We start from the raw sequence: 20,280 nt of genomic DNA on the forward strand, positions 1-20,280 counted from the left end.
TTACATAGTCCTAATATAAATCTTGTAAATATAAAATCATTACTTTGCACAATAAATTATGCAGCCGGTCAAAAACAAAAATATAAATATAAATCATAAATACAATTTTTCAACATAAATATTAAAGCAGAGCCATCAATTAATTTATTTTTCATCAAATAAAACAAGGTAATTTAAATTTAAAATCTATTTTTATTTTGTTTTGAGATGTTTGTTAATAATTTGATGAGGTTTTTTTATATAATTCTATCATTTTTGCTTTATTTTTTTCTCAGATCTGCTAATTTTACCAATTGTTTTTTGAATTCTTGTTATAGTGCTTTTTTTTAATTAATTAGATATATTTTATTAGTTTGTTTTGATTATACTTTGATTTTTTTTATGTTTTGTTTTTAGCAGAATCACCAAAATTATCAATTTTTTCTCACGATATATGTTTTGATTTTAGGTTGAACCATGAACAAAATAAGAAGAATTTGATTTTTTTTCAAAAAAAAATATTGATAACTCGCAGCCTAGTGAACCAACTCCAATGTGTAATGTTAAAGTTATGGTTGAGTAACTCCAATGCGCCTCAGTTTACAAAGAACCTGCGTTGACTAGTGAGAATAGTTCTTTATTATATTTTTCTTTATTTCAAAGTTTATCGAACATAAATAATGTTTCGTTTTAGCTAATGTTTCTTATATACTTTGTATGTTTATATTTGATAGATATAAAGACCAACAACATTAAAGTGATGAATATATTATGAAAATGAAATTAACTTCGTTGCTTTGACTCAATTTGGTATTTCTTCGAACCTTTTACCCTATACAAAGATCATTATATGTTTATAGTAAGTTATTTGAATAAAACTAAATTATACAGGTTTTTTTATAACTCATATATAATAAAATAAAATAAATATTATATTTTATTATATTAATTATGACCCTCCTAACAAATAATTCTAGCTCCGTTCAAAGTTGTTAAATGAACATGCTTGGTTTGGGTGACAGGTTAGGTAGGTTATATTTTTATTTTAATATTTTATTTAAAAAAAGTTAAATTAAATTATTGATTAATTATTTAAATCGATCAAATGATTACATTATTTAATTTGAAATCAGACTCAGACTGGCTCACCGAATTAAGCTGCCACATCACGCTGAATTTAATAACAATATCCAGTGATAGCAATGTTTGTTCCACAAAAGATTCATAATAGCCAGATTTATCTTTGAGTGGGAAAAGGGTGATGGAGGGTTGGTGCTCGAAAAAGGAATATATTGAAGCCAAAGTTTTCACGCAATTCTAGGAGTTGAAAAATTGAAAAGTGAATCCATGCGCGGATTCCTTGAACGGAGTGGTGCCGTGAGAGGAGCCGGAATGTGATCTAAATACAAAATAATTTGGTAGAAGTTTGAAGGGAATAATATAGGTTGAAAAGTATTTGAAAAATAATATAGTTTAAATATAATTGTGCTTTTTAATATTATTTTTGTATATTGTTGTTATTTTTAATAATGGTTGTTTAGTCATGTTTCAAAATACATGTTTTATTTGTAAATTAATTAATTTAAACAAAAATCAACATAAAATTTTATAAAAATTCAATGATTAAAAGATGAGATTTAAGATCCACCGATCAAGAAAAAAAAATGAGATAAGGTAATGTGGTAAAAAAAAGAAATGGAGAAAAAAAAAAGAATAAGTCACTCGTGATATACTAGAGCTTCGTTTTCGACACACCTGATACCTTTATAAAGACCTTGACAATACAATTCTAACTACATACTAGAAAACCATCAAACGAGGTTGTAATTAACCCTAACTTACCCCGAACAAAACCCCTAACCAATCATGATTTTTGTTTGGTGGTCTTTCAATGTGTGGTTAAAATCATCTTGTCGAGATATTTTTAATGGGATCATGTATGTCGAAAACAAAGTCCTGGTGTGTTCCCGGTGACCCATTCTTTCTTTCTTTCTTTTTCCCTCTTTCTCTCTAATGCTACATGAGTTTATCTCCTCTCTCTTTCTTAATTATTAGATCCTGAATCTCATTTCGTGGTCATTGAATCTTCATAAAATTTTGAGTTGATTTTTGTACAATGTTAATTAATTTAAATGAGACATGAATTTTAAAATAACTATTATTCTCAATAGCGGTTGTATTCATGACCTATGTTATTTTCCCAAAAAATTTATCAAACTATATTAGAATGGTAAAAGACCCTAAATTATTTTCTTTTTCCCACCAATTCAAAAGTGGCATGCCCTTGCTTTTTTTAAAATGATAACGATTAGTTTTTTTCTACTATTAAAATGAATAGTGTTTTATTAGGTGGCACACAGTAAAAAGACCATTTCTTTTAGTGTTTTGTTAAATGACCCTATTTATATTAATACATAGTTTGAATTATTAATACATAGTTTGAATCCTATATAAACATGTACCAACAATTTTATACAAATATTGTTATCAAGTAAAGACACTTGATTTAATTCTAATACAAACTAAACTTCTCTTTTATTAATACTCGTGTGAATCCCAAGTTAATATGTGACTTTTGATTAGTTATTTTATTGAGAACTTCTTTTTTAAATAGAATTAAGCTTTATAGTTCTTTATGTGTGTTCAAACTCTTATGGTTGATCGCTCTCCCTTAGTCGATCATGACCTCTAGTCACTGGGTTCTTTAATTATCTTAGCCAATTAAGACTCTTTTAATGTCCATTTTACTAGATTGATTTCAACTTCTTTCCCATGTACTTTCCACATTCATTTTTCTTTTACAATTTACATATGCATATTTAAAGAGGTTAGGTGACAAGTTGGCCATATACTACCAACATATTTATACTTGAAATTGATAAATTTAATTGGCCTTATATGGCATGTCAAGTGATAGTGTTCACTAAAAACTATGAATCATGTTTTTTTTTTAAGATATGTTTAACATGTCAATAACTTTATATAATCAGTTAAATTTTAAAACATAATGTACATTTGTCTTTAGACGTGATACCTAAGACTCTATAAATTATACTTGATCTTTCATTTCCTACAAAAAAAATCTATAATCCCTCTTTCAAACTCAAAGACTTCTTCATGAAAAAAATTAATCAAGAACCTTAAGCATTGTTTTTTTATTTGAAAAATAGCACTCTCAAACTCTATTTCAATAAAATTTACACTCATAACTCGATATCAAAATTAAATAGACTATATGCCCTTTATTAATTGTTTCATAATTAGTGTCACAAAGAATACAGAAGAGGAACACCTTAGTCTATTTTTCAAGAAGGTACCTAAAGAAGAAGAAAATCATCACTTTACTCTAGACATTGAAAATGAAAGACTTCACCTTCAAGATAATCACATCAATTTAAGCACCTAAAAGAAATCCATTCTATTATGGTCAAGTGTTTCTTTTATTGATTACAATAAATGGCAAAATAGAATGCAACACCATTTTGGCGATCAATGGAGGCATAAAAGGGTTTTTGACTTGATTTAGGTATCTAGAGTTTTTTTAAAGCTCAATAAGAAACTTTTAACCACCCTTTATCTATTTTAATTAAAGTCTAATGTGTTCTTATTAAGATATTGAATACATATCATCTCCTTATATGATTTGGTTATAATAAGTGGCCTTGACCTAGCTGATAAGGAGATTTATGCTTCCATACAAATTGATACAAGTTCATTTGAGAACTTAGTGGTGGACATACCTGAATTCAACTTGTTGATGGAAAAGAAAGAAAGAAAAAACCGATCTTTCTACTTTTAAAAAACTTTTGGCTTTTATGCTATATTAGGTGTCATAACTCAATTTTTAAATTTTAAATAATAGTAATAAAAAATAAATAAAAAATAATTTGATAATTGGATCAAGACAATACAAATTAAAAGTTTAAAGACTAATAAGGATGAATTATAAATTTGGAAGTCAATTTGGTCAAAATTGAAAGAAATGATAAGTTTGGGAACTTAATTAAACTTTGATTTAATCAATTAATGCAATCAAGGGCTTAATTGAAGAAATACCAAAGTTTGAGGCTGATTTTGGATCGAAATCGCAAGTTAAAAGTCCAAGGAGCAAATTGAATAGGTGGTGATACCATAAGGGAGTTAATTGATTTTTTTATGGGTAATTTTGAAAGAATTAAAAGTTGAAGAGCCAATTAAGGAATAAATTGATTAAATTGGAAATTAAGGACTGTTTTATAAATAGCATTGAAATCCAGGGGTTCAATTGCAATTGATCCAGGGGTACAATTAAAAAAAAAGATTTTTCCAAGAACAAGGGCCCAATTGCTAAATGTCAGAAGTTCAGGGGCAAAATTAAGAATAGCCATTTTAGTAAAAACAAAAAAAAGGCACCATTTCTAAAGCCACTGTTCATCACCTTCTTCATTACCCCAGGGAAAACTGATTCAGTAGGAAGAAGAAACGATTTGTCTCTGCCAGCTGCCCACGATGCATCTCCCAAATGCCATTACCAGGGAACGAACTCATGGCATTCTCTGGCTTTATAAAAGCAAGAGAAAGGCCAGGAGGACAGAAGAAGAAAGAAAAAGACAGAACACACAAAACACAACAGGGGGAAAGAAACACACAGAACACAACAGGGGAACGAAACACACAGAAACACAACAGGGGAACGAACAGGAGAAAAAAGCAGAGGAACGACAGGAAAAAAAACAAAGAAAAAAGGAACGAAAGACAGAGAGAGGAAGAGGGAGAGACGGAACCCAGAGAACCAAAGAGAAAACAAACAACAACAGAAGCAGAGGAAAAAAGTAGCATCGGGCAGCCAGCACGCCACCATCATCCATTTCGTCTCCAACAGCGTATGAAGCAGGTAAGTCACTTTCCTTCCCTCGCTTGCAAATTTAATTACTCTGGCACTGTTGCAAGCGTGCGTGAATAATTCACGCTTGCCTGCAACAGTGGCCAGCCCAGTGACTAGGCTAATTAAACTGGGTTCAGCCAGCTTGGATGAGCTGGGCTAGATCTAACCTAAAAACAGAAAACAAAAAAATTAAGACTGGGCCGGGTTTAGACTCAGCCGGCCCAAATTATTTTTATGCTAAGGGTGTGTTTGGTAAAACACACCCTTATACCTTCTCCTTTTATTTCTCATCTCTTTGTTTTGATATTTGACCAAACGAGTTCTTTTTGAATATCAGAAAATTCTAGAAAAATTTAGGGGTCTTCTTTGATTTATTTATGGGTCCCTCGCATTTGTTTTGTTAGCTTTGTTGTATATTTGATTTATAAAGTTTTACTGTGAAATGCGAATCTGAAATGCGATGCATGTCTCCTTTTTTTTCTTTCTAAAAAATAAAAAAAAGTAGTTTTCTTTTCTTTTAATCCAAAATTTATGGATTTATTCATTGGCGCCAGAGTTGGGAATACCGTGTTTTTTGGGTTACGTAATATTTATTGACGCCAGAGTTAAAAATATTCATAGGTGAATATTCACTAACACCATAGTCATGAATATTATAGGATGACTATAAGAATGGAACAATAAAACAAACTCTTAGCAATTTAAGATAAGATTAGCAATGCAATCTACTTCAGGTAGGGCGCTTAAGAAGTAACAATATCTATCCTTTCGCGTAACCAGTTCTGGACCATAAAATCTTTGTTGACCAGTTAGGGTTCTTACTAACCAATGATTTGCACTTTAGGTTGATAATTAATCCCATTCCAAAGAACAATTACTATTTATACGAACCATATAACCCTCACTTACCAGTTATACAACTAATGTTCCTTTAGTGTATTCAATTCTTCATGCCCTATGTTGTAAATAAAACTTGTACAAATAAAATAATCTTCACTAGTTTAGAGAAAGTAACAGGAGTTTCTGAAGCAACGAAGCATTACTTTATAAATTTATATACCTTATATATAATTCTTAATTAGAAGAAATGGAAATAAAGTTTTTTTTATTAAAAGTTACTAGGTAAGGAAATTAAAAGAAAGATATTTGAAATCTATATCATCAGGCCTACCAAAAGACATGTACATGAAACTTCAAGGAAGAACTTTTGTCCTTAATTGTTTGATTATTATCTTTTATTTTATCCAATGTTCTGATAACACTTTTCTTATATAGTTTATTAGCCTGTGATTGATCCTCAACCTTAATTAATAGTCAATCATGCTAATTCGTAACTTTTTTCAAAATTTGATAATAAGAAAACAAGACTCCTACTATTAAGTTAAAGATCAAGCTAACCCTGAGGGGTGTAGCTCAACTAGTCAGACACTGAGTTTGCTTTCTAGAGATCATCAGTTCGAATCCCACAAACCTCAGGGCTACTGGAGGCTTACATGGTCGTTAATTTCAGGGCCCGTGAGATTAGTTGAGGTGCGCGCAAGCTGACCCAAACACCCACGTTAATCTAAAAAAAAGTTAAAGACCAAGCTTAAGGTTAATTAAATCACCTATAGATCTATCAAATCACATCAAGTCAACTCTTATATAATTTAATTGAAGCTCAAGCCAAGTAAGGCAGCGAGTTAGGGAATCTTCAAGTTGGCTAACTAGAACAAATTTAATGATAATATCAAAGAGTTCCCCAAATAAACCCACGAACAATGTATTGTTCTTATATTTTTTAATACATTCGCATCAAAATTATCATAATGTTAATTTTTTAATTAAAATTTTCTTTTAGGATTATGATAAGATGGTGTCTAAAAAACAAATATTTTGGTTAAATATTTTTTTTTTAAAAATCAGATGTTAATATGACAATGGATTTTTAATTAGAGAGATTTATTTATTTCATTCTTATTTGAAATCATCCAAATCTATTTTGACATGTTGTGATTGTTTTTTATTTTGATTAAATAAATAACATTGAAAAAATCAGATTTTTTAGTAAAGGTAAAAATATTAATAAGAAAAGGTACTATCAATTATATTGTTTCAATGGAATTTAAATTATTATTATTCTTATAAAAAAATATTATCATATAATTAAATTAAAAAAAATTGAAGGGCTTCCGTAGCATAAAATCAAATATCTTAATTAGCATTAATAATTATTTTTAATATTTATCGGAGTATTTAATCTTCGATTAACTTTATTAATTTTCATTGCGTTTCAAAAGAGTTTTTGAAAAAAATTGAATTTTTTTTTTTGCTTTAAATTAATATGTTTTTGATGTTTTCAAATTATTTTAATGTACTGATCTTAAAAATGATTTTTAAAAATAAAAAAAATATTATTAATATATTTTTCTGAGTAAAAAACACTTTAAAAAACAATTAAAAAAAACGCTCGAATTCACAATAAAGCAAATTATTTCTACTAAAAAAAAAACACGTGATAACTTCTGCACATTTTTTAACTTATGTTAGATCCAACCTGTGATAAAGCCAGACTAATGGGCTCGTTGTTTTGGATCATGGGGCTCTCCTTGACTTTCTCGAACAATGTGCTACTTAGAGATAAAACATGTTCGCCTGTATTTTAAAAGTTCATTCTGTTTGAAAAATAATAATAAATTGATATTTTTTAATTTTTTTATGATTTTAATATGTTGATATTAAAAATAATAAAAAATATGAAAAAAATTATTTTAATATATTAAATAAAAATTACCTTAATATTAAACACACAATTAGACATTTCTGGGAAATGTATTTCACTTTCTAAACTAAACCTCATTTAATATTTCAAATCCAATAATGAACAATATTTTGAACTATGACTTGCTTTGGTCACAAGCAAATAATAACACTTATAGCACTCAAGTAACTATGAGATTCCATGCCAATACGTTCCAAACTTGTACCTAATGAAGGTTTGAAAGTGTGATGCTTTTTATTTTGGGTAATGTTTTAAAAGTATATTTTATTTAAAAAAATTAAAATAATAATTTTGTAATATTTTTTTATAATTTTAATATATTGATATAAAAATCTAAAATAAATATACTGATATATTTTCAAGTAAAAAACATCATTCACTACACTATTAAACACATAATTAATCCCAAACTTCATATGGTAGAGAATAGTTATATTCTTATAGAAATTAATATAAACAGTCTAACAAAGTTACTCTCGTAACTCTAACATCCTTCTCATAAGGAGCTTCAATTTTGTTAAAAGGTTTTTTTAGAAGAAAAAAAAAAGTTTGACCTTTAATCCATTTCAGGATCTATATATATTACATCATAGGAGTATTATTACTTAAATAAAATTGTAATCAAATCACTCTATGCCTTTTTATTTATTTATTGGAATCTAATTTTTGGATGCTCAATTTTATTTTTTATTATTAACGTAGGTATCCGGACTAGCTTGCGTGCACCTCAACTCATCCCACGAGTCTTGAAGTTAATGATCATATAAGCCTCCAGTGACCATCATATTAGTAATTATAGAGCTCGAACATGAAATCACAAGGAAAGCAAACCATTTAGTCCTAAGCTCTTACCACTCTATTTCTCGGTAGAGTGGTGGCCATATAGATGAATTTATTTCCTTTGTGCTTGGTCTCATGTTCTTAATGTATCATCCATTCTTTTGACTTCAGTTAAAATAAATATAATCTCACATATAAAATACAATTACTCAATTGATTAGGAAACTAGCACTTAAACAACAATAGTGCTAATATAAGACGAGCGGTTTGAATTTTTTTTTTTTTTCTTAAGCTAAGAGGAACCCAATAAACCAAACTTCCATAGTAGAGAGATAAGATTATTTTAATATATTTTTAAATAAAAAAATACTTTAAATTATAATAGTTATCCCCACTGACATGCAAATCTAAAGCAAAATAACATTTTAGTGCGTGACAGACACATCACACGTGTGAGAGAGAGGAACAGCTAGAAAGGCCACCCGTGAATACTGATAAACAAGCTTGAAGTCGTTGTCACTGGCCGGTGGTGATGACCTTTGCTGACCAGCTGGTACTTCCCTGTCGTCTTCCTAGGCTTCCTCTTCTTCCTCATCTTCTTCTTCCTCATCTTCTTCTTTCATACATATATATAAATTGAAACCTCACGCTATCTCGTTGTACGTACATATAAATTGCCTTTCCCTCTGCCACTGCTTGCCAAAACCACGACCTAGGAAAATAAAGACTGAAAAAAAGAAAGAAAAAAAAGAGAGAGACTGGACTTCACGTAGGTACCTGTATTCTTTTCTCAAATGCTAATTGCCATTTTACATATAGCTAGCAGCTCTAAACAGCCCTCCCCTTGACAATTTCATTTTCAATTATTCTACTTCTATAGACAAAAAGTCCCATTTTCCCACTCCATTGTATTAGAATAAACTATATATATATATATATATATATTTTATCTTTATAGTTTTATACTAGGTTGGCGATCCAGGTTAGGCCTGATCAAAAAAAATTCAATGTAAAAAAGATGCTTAGACGATTATAGAGTTTTTTTAAAAGGTACGAGAAATTCAAGAGTTAGGTTATTGTTGGATTTAATAAGCTTAGTTAATTTAATAATATGATTTAAAAAAATATGTAACAACAATAGATAAATTAAACAAACTAAAATTATCCCGTGTTAATCTAGGTTAAGCCATAAAACTCGAGATCTAATAGATAAGATCGAGATAACCCCATAAAAAAAAAATTAAAAAAAAATTAACTAAATTAAAAAGAAAAGTTTCAATAAAAAATAATAGTAGATAACTATTTCAATAAGGTTGGATGGGTTTGGACTCCAATATTGATAGCTTTTATGGCTACGTACTAACTCCAATAAGGCTTCTACTTTTAGCATTTATTTATTCATTGAAGCTTGTTAGGTAAGCCATAATGCTCTCATTCTCTCTTTCTCTAGACGATGATAATTAATTTTATGAAGCTCTTCTTTAATAGGATGCTCGTTTTGAAGTGAGCCGTAAGCTTTACACATGTATCTTCATTATAGCTAAGCATAGAACCAAATTAAGGTCCAAATTGCGGTGCCATGCATGCTCAGGCTGCCCGTAATTAAAAAAGCTGTGGACATGATTTTAAAAATGGCTTTTGAATCTTGCATTAGTAGCTTTAAAGTGTTGTGCATATATTATATTACACGTTCTTTTTAAGGTTAATCAATGTATTGTAATTATTTGAGTGTGTCCATGAGGGATAGAGTGGTTAATGTTTTTGTCACCTATCATTTTGTACTACTTGAAAACACATATCTCTAGAGTGACAATAAGTTAACGACCATATAAATTTTTAGTAGCTTTGAAGTTTGTAAAACTTGAACTAGTAATTTTTAAAAAACAAACACAAAATCTAACTAATTAAATTATACCGTTAAAAATTCATTTCACCTTATTGAACTCAATAGACAGCACCCCAAGACGAATTTGTAGACGGGTGTTGGGTCAACAAGGCTACTAGAAAGCTAGACCGAGCATCTTGGATCCATTGGAGCAGTGGATGGCATGATATGCCTGTGTTTGAAGAAATGCGATCTATATTCAGACCTTAAATGTCCCTGTTAGCTCCAAGATTCATCAGGGCTTTAGGTATGTGTCTTGTATTGGTCATGCCTTGGATTCTGTGACATTGACTACGTGGGCGGGAGTGTAAACCCCAACCTATCATTAAAGTCAGCAAATTGTACTCGTCTTTGAAAGACAGCACCTCGGACGAAGATCAGAATCAGATTGGGGCCTCGGTTCGTCAGGATTCAGACGACTGAAACTTGAGTAAATCCTCATTAAAGTCCAAGGTTCAAGGCTGCACAAAGGGTATAATCCGAGTTTGTCTGTGTTCCTGGTCTCTTAAGCCATGCTCTTAATTTGTTTCCTTGTGTTCTTGGCGTTGAGAAGAAAAGAGTGCGTGTGCATGATTAGCTACAAACTTGAATATTGACTTTTTCACCTAGTTGGAGGAGTTTCGTTGGTTTCTTTTAATAATCAGGTGGTTAAATTAAGACGGTTTGCTTGCATGGTGTTTGTGATATAGACACTCGGCCCCCTCCTATGGAATTAAAAATAACGGTGGTTTGAACCATTGTCCTGCTGCCAACTGAACCATGACCGACCATCTCCAGCATAATTGCCATGAGTAAGATAGCGAGTGGACTTGTGTTTGGAACCAATGATGTATGAGAATGCCACTCTTTGTTTTTAACATTGAGCCGAAAGGTCCTGCGAAGGTATAGAGATTGGGGTGGAATGCAGCTCGGGGTGAGGAAAAAAATTGATAAATCAATTAAATTAAGAAAAAAAAAAAAAAACTGGAAAAATCAAATCATGAAAAAAAATTAATTAAAATATTTTAAAAAATATTCGATTCGGTTTCATAAGCCTGAAATAAAAAAATCTCAACCGAATCGAATCAGTTTAGTTAGAAATAAACTGAACTAAACCAAAAAACCTAACCAAACCGAAACCCATCAGAAAGTAAAAGAAAAAACCCGAAAAACAATATAGTTTTTGGTTTTTAATATAAAATAATCGAACCAAACCGAAATTAACCGAAACTGGTCGGTTGAGTTTTGGTTTTTTATATAAAATAACCGAACCGAACCCGGTCGGTTCGAACCTGTTTCAATTTTATTTTTTGTATTTTATAAAATTTCAATTTGATTGTTTTTAGAGGTAAAAACCAGATCGAATAAAAAATAATCACCACTTTATATTCCAAATGAAATAATAGGTTACGAAAAAATAATTGTTTTTTAAAGTATTTTTTTATTTAAAAATATATTAAAATAATATATATATTTATAAAAAATATATTTAATATCAACACATAGTCTGTAATGACTCATGCTGCACCTGGTTTTTATAGCCACTTTTGTTTTATAATTTTTCCAGGCATTGCAGCAATTATTTTCATGCGTAGTGCGCAATAATAGCATGTTTAGTTGGCAATCTTGGATTTTATTTTGGTTGTAATAATAATAAGTAGACTCGATTTCTATTTATGAGATCCGCTGATGTAGGGTTCATGAGATTTCACAATGGATCTCATCTAATTTAGTTTGCCAAAAATACATCCCCATTTATTTATTAGGAATATTTCTATTTCTTTTATTGGACTTCTTGTTTAATAAACTAGATGTGCCCTTTTGAGACCCGACTATTTGAAGTGATACCACAAATAATTATCTTTTTTTTTTAATTTGTCAATTCTTTGGGATTTTATTTTTGTAATGGTTATTTTTGTTTTTTAATTTATTTTATATTTGGCTGGTTTGTCGCAAACCCATTTAAAAATAAATAAAACCAGGCATTTGAGCTTCTTTTTCTAACCTTGGATTCTAGAGATCTAAACAAAATAAATTATATGAAACTCATAAATAAAACTAGAAAATAATTCAACTTGTGCTCTCCACTAGTCTAATTTCTTTTCATTTTTTTTATATTTTTAGCTATTTTTTAATCTATCCTTTTAAAAAATATTTCTAAACAAAAATACTCTCACTTAAAAAACTCGAACCCCACCTAATTTATTAAGAAAGTAAGTGTAAAAAGATAATAAAATATCCATCAAATTAATTTTCTCACTCCTATTTTCAAAAATAAATTAGGTTAGATTAAGTTTCTTAATCAAATATATTTTTATCATTTTAGATAAGATTGAAGAATATTATAAAATCTTAAGATAAATTGAGAGCAAATATATTAGTAAAAACTTTGTAGACTATATATAAAATATAAGGATAAATTGACTTTATTTTTCAAAATAAAATTCAAAAAATAGTTTATTAAGGGTTGGAAGTGACGTGAGATTTTTTTTTGGAAACTAAAATATACATCGGAAAACTTCAAGGGTAAAAGTATAATATTGGTGAATTTATAAGGACAGAAAAGAAGTTTTACCCATTAAACAACTTCTTAGGCATCCCTTGTGGCAGTAATGAGACTATTCTTTAGTTTGGGTGTTTCAAAGTAGAGTAATTGTATTTTAAATACCTTTTTATTTTAAAATATATTAAAATAATTTTTTTTATTTTAAAAAATTACTTTTAATATTAATATATTAAAATAATATGAAAAAATTTTAAAATTTTTAAAATATATTTTTAAAATTCAAAAACAAATGACCGTGTCCCTGTGTTTCGAGTGAAAAGACATGACTGCCACTAAAGCACAACATTAGAAAGCAGCATGATGACTTCGCCCTGTCTATCTCTGTCTGGGAAAGGAAAAAAAATAAAAAGTCTCTCTCTACAGTAATCTCTGATATAAAATTTGTCTTTAAACAGCTTTGCAAATTTCAAACTCTCTCTCTAAACTGCGACTGCTACCATTTAGATTCCCAAAAAAGGACATCCTTTTTTGAATCTTGATTCAAAACAGAGATTTTTTATGCAAAAAAGATTACTACTTTCTTGGTTAAGAAAATCATTTGAAGAAGTTTCTTGGAGATTCTCACTCGAAGTTTAGAATTTTCTTGGTGGGTTTTTGTGTTTGTATCGGAAGGCTAAAAGATTTTTTTGGCTTTGGATAAGATCAAGAAGGAGATGAGCAAGAATCTTTTATGGTTGTGAATTGTAGATGTCAAGTTTGTGAAGTTTGACTTTTTTTGGTTTAGTTTCTCTTCTAAGCTTGTCTAGGGTTTTATGTTTGGTAAGTAATTTCGGTATTCCTTCTGTTATTTAGTTGCTTTCAAGCTCATAATTTTTTGTCTGTCTTCTACTTTATATCTGTTGTTTTCTAGCGTTCTGTTCATTTGTTTTAAAATTAGTTGATGATTATTTGATGCTGAGGCTTAGGGTTTGAGCTTGAATTTGTGAGAAAATTGTGGTAATGTTGTTTATGTCGTGATTATCTGGATTAAAAAGTTATGTTTGCATAATAGGATTTTTTTTAGTGTTTGCATTGTGAGAATTTAATTTATCAACAAGTAAAAGATCAATTGATTGCTATTGGGGTCAGATTCAGCTAGAATTGATAAGTATTAATTGTGTAAGCCCTGTCCTAGTGTGAGTTAGCTGTTTTGAAGATGGATTTTGTTCATAGTTTGTTAAAAGAACTAAAATGTTCTCATTTTTTCTTAAGAAAAAGTTGACAATGTTACTATGTAAAATGCTTGCCACAAACTTGTGAGAGATGCAGCATCAGCATCGCTTAGAATTGTAAGGGAAAAACACAGTTTAACAAGAAAGAGAATGTTAACAATGCTGGGATGATTAATTAAGTTGCAACTACTGGAGCATGGATAGAGAAGGGTAAGAAGAATTAGGTAGAGACAACTCATGGATTTTTTGAGAAGTTTCTTTGTTGGCAACTGAGCTCCTATTTATGGTTGTAGATGACTCATCTCTTCATTTGGCTAGATATGTCACTCCTTTGCATAAATTCAACGTCAAAAATTATATTATGAAATTGTTCCATCATTGATTACATTTATTTTTACTGTTTGAGAAAATAAACATGTACGCATGGGAAATGTTGGTTTGCTTCTGTTGGCGGTTCATTTTCTTCTGCCTTTTATCTTCTAGGCCTTTCGTTGACAATCTTGTTTCATGCATCTCTGTATGTTTGTTAAAGGCTTCAGAGGAGATAGAAGTTCCCTTATAGGAGAGTACATTTATATGGTGGAAATTCAAGTCATAACTAGCAGTTGTTCTATCCTTTTCTTATACTTATCTCAATTTTGAAAGCTTACAGTTGGTCAAAAGTTGAAGCTGTTTTCTGTGGAGTTTTCTTAGGATCGTGAAGTTTATGATTTAAATTACATCCCTTTGGTACAATTTACTTGGGGAAGAACAAGGGAGGCTCTCTTGTATGTACTTTTTAGGCTTCAGTTAGGTTTTGACTACTGTTATGGTAAGGCCTGTTATCTTCTGGAGTTTTGTCATGCCAGTGCAAGTGCACAAGAAGTTTGCAAAATTTAAAGAGCTTGTAAAACCCATTTCTGGTGCTAGATGAAATAGGTGCATTGTCTATAGAAACTTGGTACCCTGCAACTTGTATAATAACACTGGTTTGTGTAGCAAAGTTGCTACTGATAATGCAGTAAATTGCAATTCCATGCTTTATCTGGTTTTTATTTTCCCTTGTTTTAATGACAAGTAGCCTTCTTGGACAAGAATTTGGATAACTTTTGTTGAAGGTGAATGGCTCCAGGCTCTAAGTCCTTGTGCCTATCTATGTGTTTGTCACTCAGGAATAGTTGTCATATGTGGCTAGGGGATGCTAGAGTGTTAATATAAAACCATTCTTGGGGTCTCACCTAATAACTTAAGCTTTTGGGATGAATGGTTTTTTAACATGACATCGGAGCTTTAATGACCAAATGGTCATGATTTCTAATCCTACCATCCCCAATTTTCCTTTAGTTAAAATTACAATTTCAGCACAAAATAGTGTTGGTCCTTGCAAGTTTCAGGGATTTCATTTGAGAGGGTTTATTAGAGAGTTAATATAAAACCATTCTACAAGCCTTACCCACCAACTTAAGCTTTTGTGTTGAATGGTTCTTTGACAGGGATAACTCTCTTAATACATGTTTTGAAGATAGGCTTAGTGAGTTTCAAATTAAAAAGAAAGAACCAGTCTTCTCTTTTCATATATGATCTAGTTTCTTGGCATGAGGTCCTGTTATGAGTTTGTCAAAGCTTGATTTGATTTTTGTGATTCTGATAACCCAAATTTTATCTGGTTTTGTTGTGTTTTATTATATAGCTTTCTAGGTGTCAAAACCTTGAACACACAGCATTTTTTGTACATACATAGTTAGGGAGAGAGAAGATAGTTAGGAAAGTGTTTTCATTCAAATACCGCTAGATCGATAGTCCCTAGGGCTCCCATTGATTTGGGAAGTCATTTGTTTGTGCTGTTTAGGATTGAGAGGGCATCTGTAGACTATGAAGTATAAATCAGGTAAAGGAACACAGTGGCTGTGGGTAATGAGATGAAGTTGTTCTATTGTGCCCTTTGGTTTCGTCCATGATTGGTTTGCAACTTTTCTAGGATGAAAAACAAAAGCCTATGTTTGGGTTGCATATCTCCCTATGTTTCTTCCATTTAGCCTTGTAAGATGCATATGGCTCTTTACGTTCTGTGGATTGCAGGTTCACACACTATCTGCCAAGGCATGTTTTCAGTGTTGTGAACTCAGGATGACAATCCTTTCATGTGTCTGTTTTCTTTTTTTCTGAAGCAGTTATAAATGGTTGTCTTTTTTTGTTCCTAACAGGTGGATTTTTGAGAAATCAGAGGAAAATAGATTAATAAAGCAATATGGGAGCAAAAGAATGCCAAAATACTACGGGCTCTCCTAAAGTGGAGGTGGGAGAGATAGATACCAGGGCACCATTTCAATCTGTCAAAGATGCCGTTACCCTCTTTGGTGAAGGTGCATTCTCAGGGGAAAAACCTGCCATCAGAAAGGCAAAACCTCATTCTGCTGAGGTAATTGTGATTCATCTTTTTTGGCTCTAAACAGTACTGCCTCGTGTTTTTGGTTTTCTTAAACTTTATCCAACCTGCCTTCCACAGGCTAAACTTTACTTGAGTAACTATATGATGTATATAACACTGTCTTCCCTATAGATATCTATCTTGTTGTATGGATCCATGAACACTTGCAAGCAATGTTTAGTATTCCTAAACAAATAGATTCAGGTGAGTCATATTTGTGTAGCTTGGAGTAACACAAAGGTTAGTAGTAGTATTGTTCCTCAAAACATGGTTTGATAAAACCTTACAAATAGGTTTGAGTTATTCATCATGATAGTTAAGGCATGCTTATCTTTTCCCCTCTTTCCCTGTGCATTCATCCTCTAAGGTTAGAAATAGGTAAAAGACAAATCATAATGTATCCCTTTCTATTGCTGCTCAAGATAATGAATATGCAAACTAAAGTTGTTGTTTGATGAAAATATTGATAATTATTCTGATTGTATTTTTTAACATCATCTACTGTGAATTTTTAATGTGCAGAGAATTTATATTTTCAGTGTTGCTCTTGTTTGCACAAGTGACTAACTTATTGTTTCTTTACTGCAGAGGGTATTGGCCAAGGAGACACAGCTTCACCTGGCCCAAAAGGAAATGAACAAGTTAAAGGATCAAGTAAGGAATGCTGAAACAACAAAGGCCCAAGCACTTGTAGAGCTTGAAAAGGCTAAAAGAACAGTAGAGGACCTCACTGATAAGCTCAAAACTGTCACTGAATCAAAGGAATCAGCAATTAGGGAAACAGAAGCTGCAAAGAATCAGGCTAAGCAAATTGAAGAAACGAGCAATATTGACCTTCCTGGATCTGATGGTGCTAGGAAGCAGGACTTGGAATCTACAAGAGAACAGTACATGACTGTATTTACTGAACTTGATGCCACAAAGCAAGAGCTAAGGAAAATTCGTCAGGAGTATGATACATCCTTAGAAGCAAAGCTTGCTGCCTTCAACCAAGCTGCAGCAGCTGAACATGCTGCCAAAGCAAATGTGGAAAAAGTCAGTGAGCTCTCCAAGGAAATCTCAGCCCTTCAGGAATCAATTGGGCAAGCAAAGCTTGTGGCTCTGGAAGCACACCAAGAGCAAGCAAAAATATTTGCTGAAAAAGATGTTCTGAGGCAATCATATAAAGCTACCCTGGAAGCATCAGCAAATAAACTTCTTGTGTTGAAGAATGAATTTGATCCTGAACTGGCCCGGAATCTTGAAAAACAGCTGGCTGAAACAATGAATGAGATTGGTGCTCTGCAAAAGCAGATGGAAAATGCCAAGGCTTCAGATCTGGATTCTGTGAAAACTGTCACTTCAGAGCTAGATGGTGCTAAGGAGTTCCTACAAAAAGTATCAGAAGAGGAAAACTCCTTGCGAAGCTTGTTGGAATCTCTTAAGCTGGAGCTGGAGAATGTGAAGAAGGAGCATTCTCAACTGAAGGAGAAGGAAGCAGAAACTGAATCCATTGCTGGGAACCTGCATGTCAAGCTCCGCAAAAGTAAGACTGAGCTAGAACAAGCACTTGTAGAGGAATCCAAAGCAAAGGGTGCTTCTGAAGAGATGATCTCTACTCTCCACCAGCTATCATCAGAAGCAGAGAGTGCACGAAAAGAAGCTGAAGAGATGAAAAGCAAAGCTGAAGAGTTGAAGAACATAGCTGAAGCCACCAGAATTGCATTAGAAGAAGCTGAGAAGAAGCTGAGGGTTGCTTTGGAAGAAGTTGAGGAAGCAAAAACAGCAGAAACAAGGGCTCTAGATCAAATTAAGGCATTGTCTGAGCGAACTAATGCTGCACGTGCCTCAACTTCTGAATCTGGTGCCAAGATCACAATATCAAGGGAAGAGTGTGAGGCTTTAAGCCGGAAAGTTGAGGAGTCTGACACATTGGCAGAAATGAAAGTGGCAGCTGCTGTGGCTCAAATAGAAGCTGTTAAGGCTAGTGAAAATGAGGCTCTCAAGAGGTTAGAGGCAGCGCAAAAGGATATTGAGGATATGAGAGCTGCAACTGAGGAGGCTTCGAAGAGAGCTGAGATGGCTGAAGCAGCCAAGAGGGCAGTGGAGGGAGAACTTCGAAGGTGGCGTGAACGAGAGCAAAAGAAGGCTGCTGATACTGCATCGCGGATTCTGGCAGAAACACAGATGGCTTCAGAATCATCCCCGCACCATTATAGGAATCAAAAGCAGAACCCGGCAATTCAGACAGTTATTGAGGTTCGGAAGTTGGACAAAGAGAAGTTCTCTCTCTCTAAAAAGGCACTTTTACCTAATCTGAGCGGTATCTTCTATAGAAAAAAGAACCAAATCGAAGGTGGGTCTCCTTCTTATCTGCCTGGAGAGAAGCCTGTTTGACATTTGTGTTTGCCAGACTCTGTGATTATGAATGGTTGAGAGATACGTTTCATGAAATGGTTGGTTGTGTATAAAATTTTCTCTGGGAAAAACGAAAGCCCGAATGTCTCTTGCTCAGTTTGAGAAGATGAGATAGGCGATAATATGATGAAACAAGTCAGGGAAGTGTGCCTTTTGTATATGACTAGTTATTAGATTAATGATCGAACAAGTTCTGCTGTAGAAATGAGTTTGTCTTCAAGAATGGACTTTTTTTAATTTGATGTGACCAAAACGCTGGTATCTTCATTTGAGGCATGATTTTCTGGTTTTCCATTTCAAGTGAAAATATCATTACCGGTTTCCGAGTGTGATTTCTTTGTTCTTGGGATTGCCAGGTTCCCCTTTCCGAGTGAGCTTCAACATAATAGAGAAACAATGAAAACTCGCGCAAATCTAAGCCGCTTTTGTCATCCTTTTCTATTTTCTGATGGATGCACAGTACTTCAGCGAGGACAATTTGGCTCCTGAATCTCGCTGGTGGAAAACCTCTATTAATGAGTTTGTTCCTTGTAGATTGATCGGACTGGTTTCATAAAAGGGTTGTTCGTGCACCTGGATGGAAAAACCTGCAAAACAAAGGGAAGTCTTTAGAAATAATGAAGGATCTTATAATGGTTAAGGTAGCAAACATGGAGGAGGCCCTTCGAGGCTGAGAGCCCAAACGGTTGTTCTGTGTGTGTTCTTGAGGAAGAAAAGGATGGAGAGAATCAAGGAAGAGATATCTTTACCTTGGAGCTCAAGCTCCTATATATATAGATTTGTGTCCATGTGAAACTCATTTACAATGGACATCTACGAAAAGGAACTCCAATATTTATCAGTACATTCATCATGAAGGTGAATGCCTTGTTGCCTTTCGGATCTTCCTCAGACGTTCACCAATTGTTAGTTGGGCACGTGGGAATGTCTTCTAAATAATTGTTTACTGGATAGGAAGCCCATATTACTATGCTGGTCAAGTTAAAAGAATTTTTAATGTAAAAAAATGAAGTGTTTTTAAAAAAATTAAAAAAAATTATAAAATCTAGATTATCAACTTGATTGAGATTAATAAGCCTAATTAAATAAATATTAAGAGATGAAACCGAAAAAAATATAAGTTCAAAAAAAATTAAGCAAACTTGTGAGAATTTTTTAAACCTGTTTTATTCTTTTAATTTCGTAACTCATGAAATCATAAACGGTTAAACTTCCAACCAATCAATCAACTCAACGTTGAAATATAAAATAAAAAAATCTATGAAAAAAAAGAGCAAGAAAAAATTCAAGTCAATCCGGATTAACCTGTTAAATTTACGATTTGGTCATAAAATCATGATAACTTCATAAAAAACTAATAAAAAAAATACAAAGTTTCATTTCTATCAGATTCAATGATGAAGGTTGAAATCAAGAAAAACAAACTAAACCTATGAAATCAAAATAAACTCTATGGAAAGCAATTTGAAGAAAATTACAAACTCTAATTTCCAAGCAACATAATATTAAAG

General features: G+C 32.0%; 1 protein-coding gene across 1 annotated transcript; it reads left to right on the forward strand.

Moving 5' to 3' along the window:
- The first annotated feature begins 13,126 nt into the window (after positions 1–13,126).
- On the forward strand, positions 13,127–19,006 carry LOC7485117 (WEB family protein At5g55860). Its single transcript, XM_002298840.4, has 3 exons — positions 13,127–13,573; positions 16,149–16,363; positions 16,961–19,006. The coding sequence occupies exons 2-3, from the start codon at positions 16,193–16,195 to the stop codon at positions 18,746–18,748; spliced, it is 1,959 nt and encodes a 652-aa protein (XP_002298876.1). The 5' UTR covers positions 13,127–13,573; positions 16,149–16,192; the 3' UTR covers positions 18,749–19,006.
- The last annotated feature ends 1,274 nt before the right edge of the window (positions 19,007–20,280 follow it).

This window comes from Populus trichocarpa, chromosome 1 (assembly GCF_000002775.5).
Source record: "Populus trichocarpa isolate Nisqually-1 chromosome 1, P.trichocarpa_v4.1, whole genome shotgun sequence".
Classification (NCBI taxonomy): Eukaryota; Viridiplantae; Streptophyta; class Magnoliopsida; order Malpighiales; family Salicaceae; genus Populus; species Populus trichocarpa.

Excerpts from the sequence above, each read along its gene's own strand:
- LOC7485117 (XM_002298840.4), top strand. The coding sequence starts at position 16,193 with ATGGGAGCAAAAGAATGCCAAAATACTACGGGCTCTCCTAAAGTGGAG. Across the intron at positions 16,364-16,960 it reads CAAAACCTCATTCTGCTGAG|AGGGTATTGGCCAAGGAGAC; the intron begins GTAATTGTGATT and ends TCTTTACTGCAG.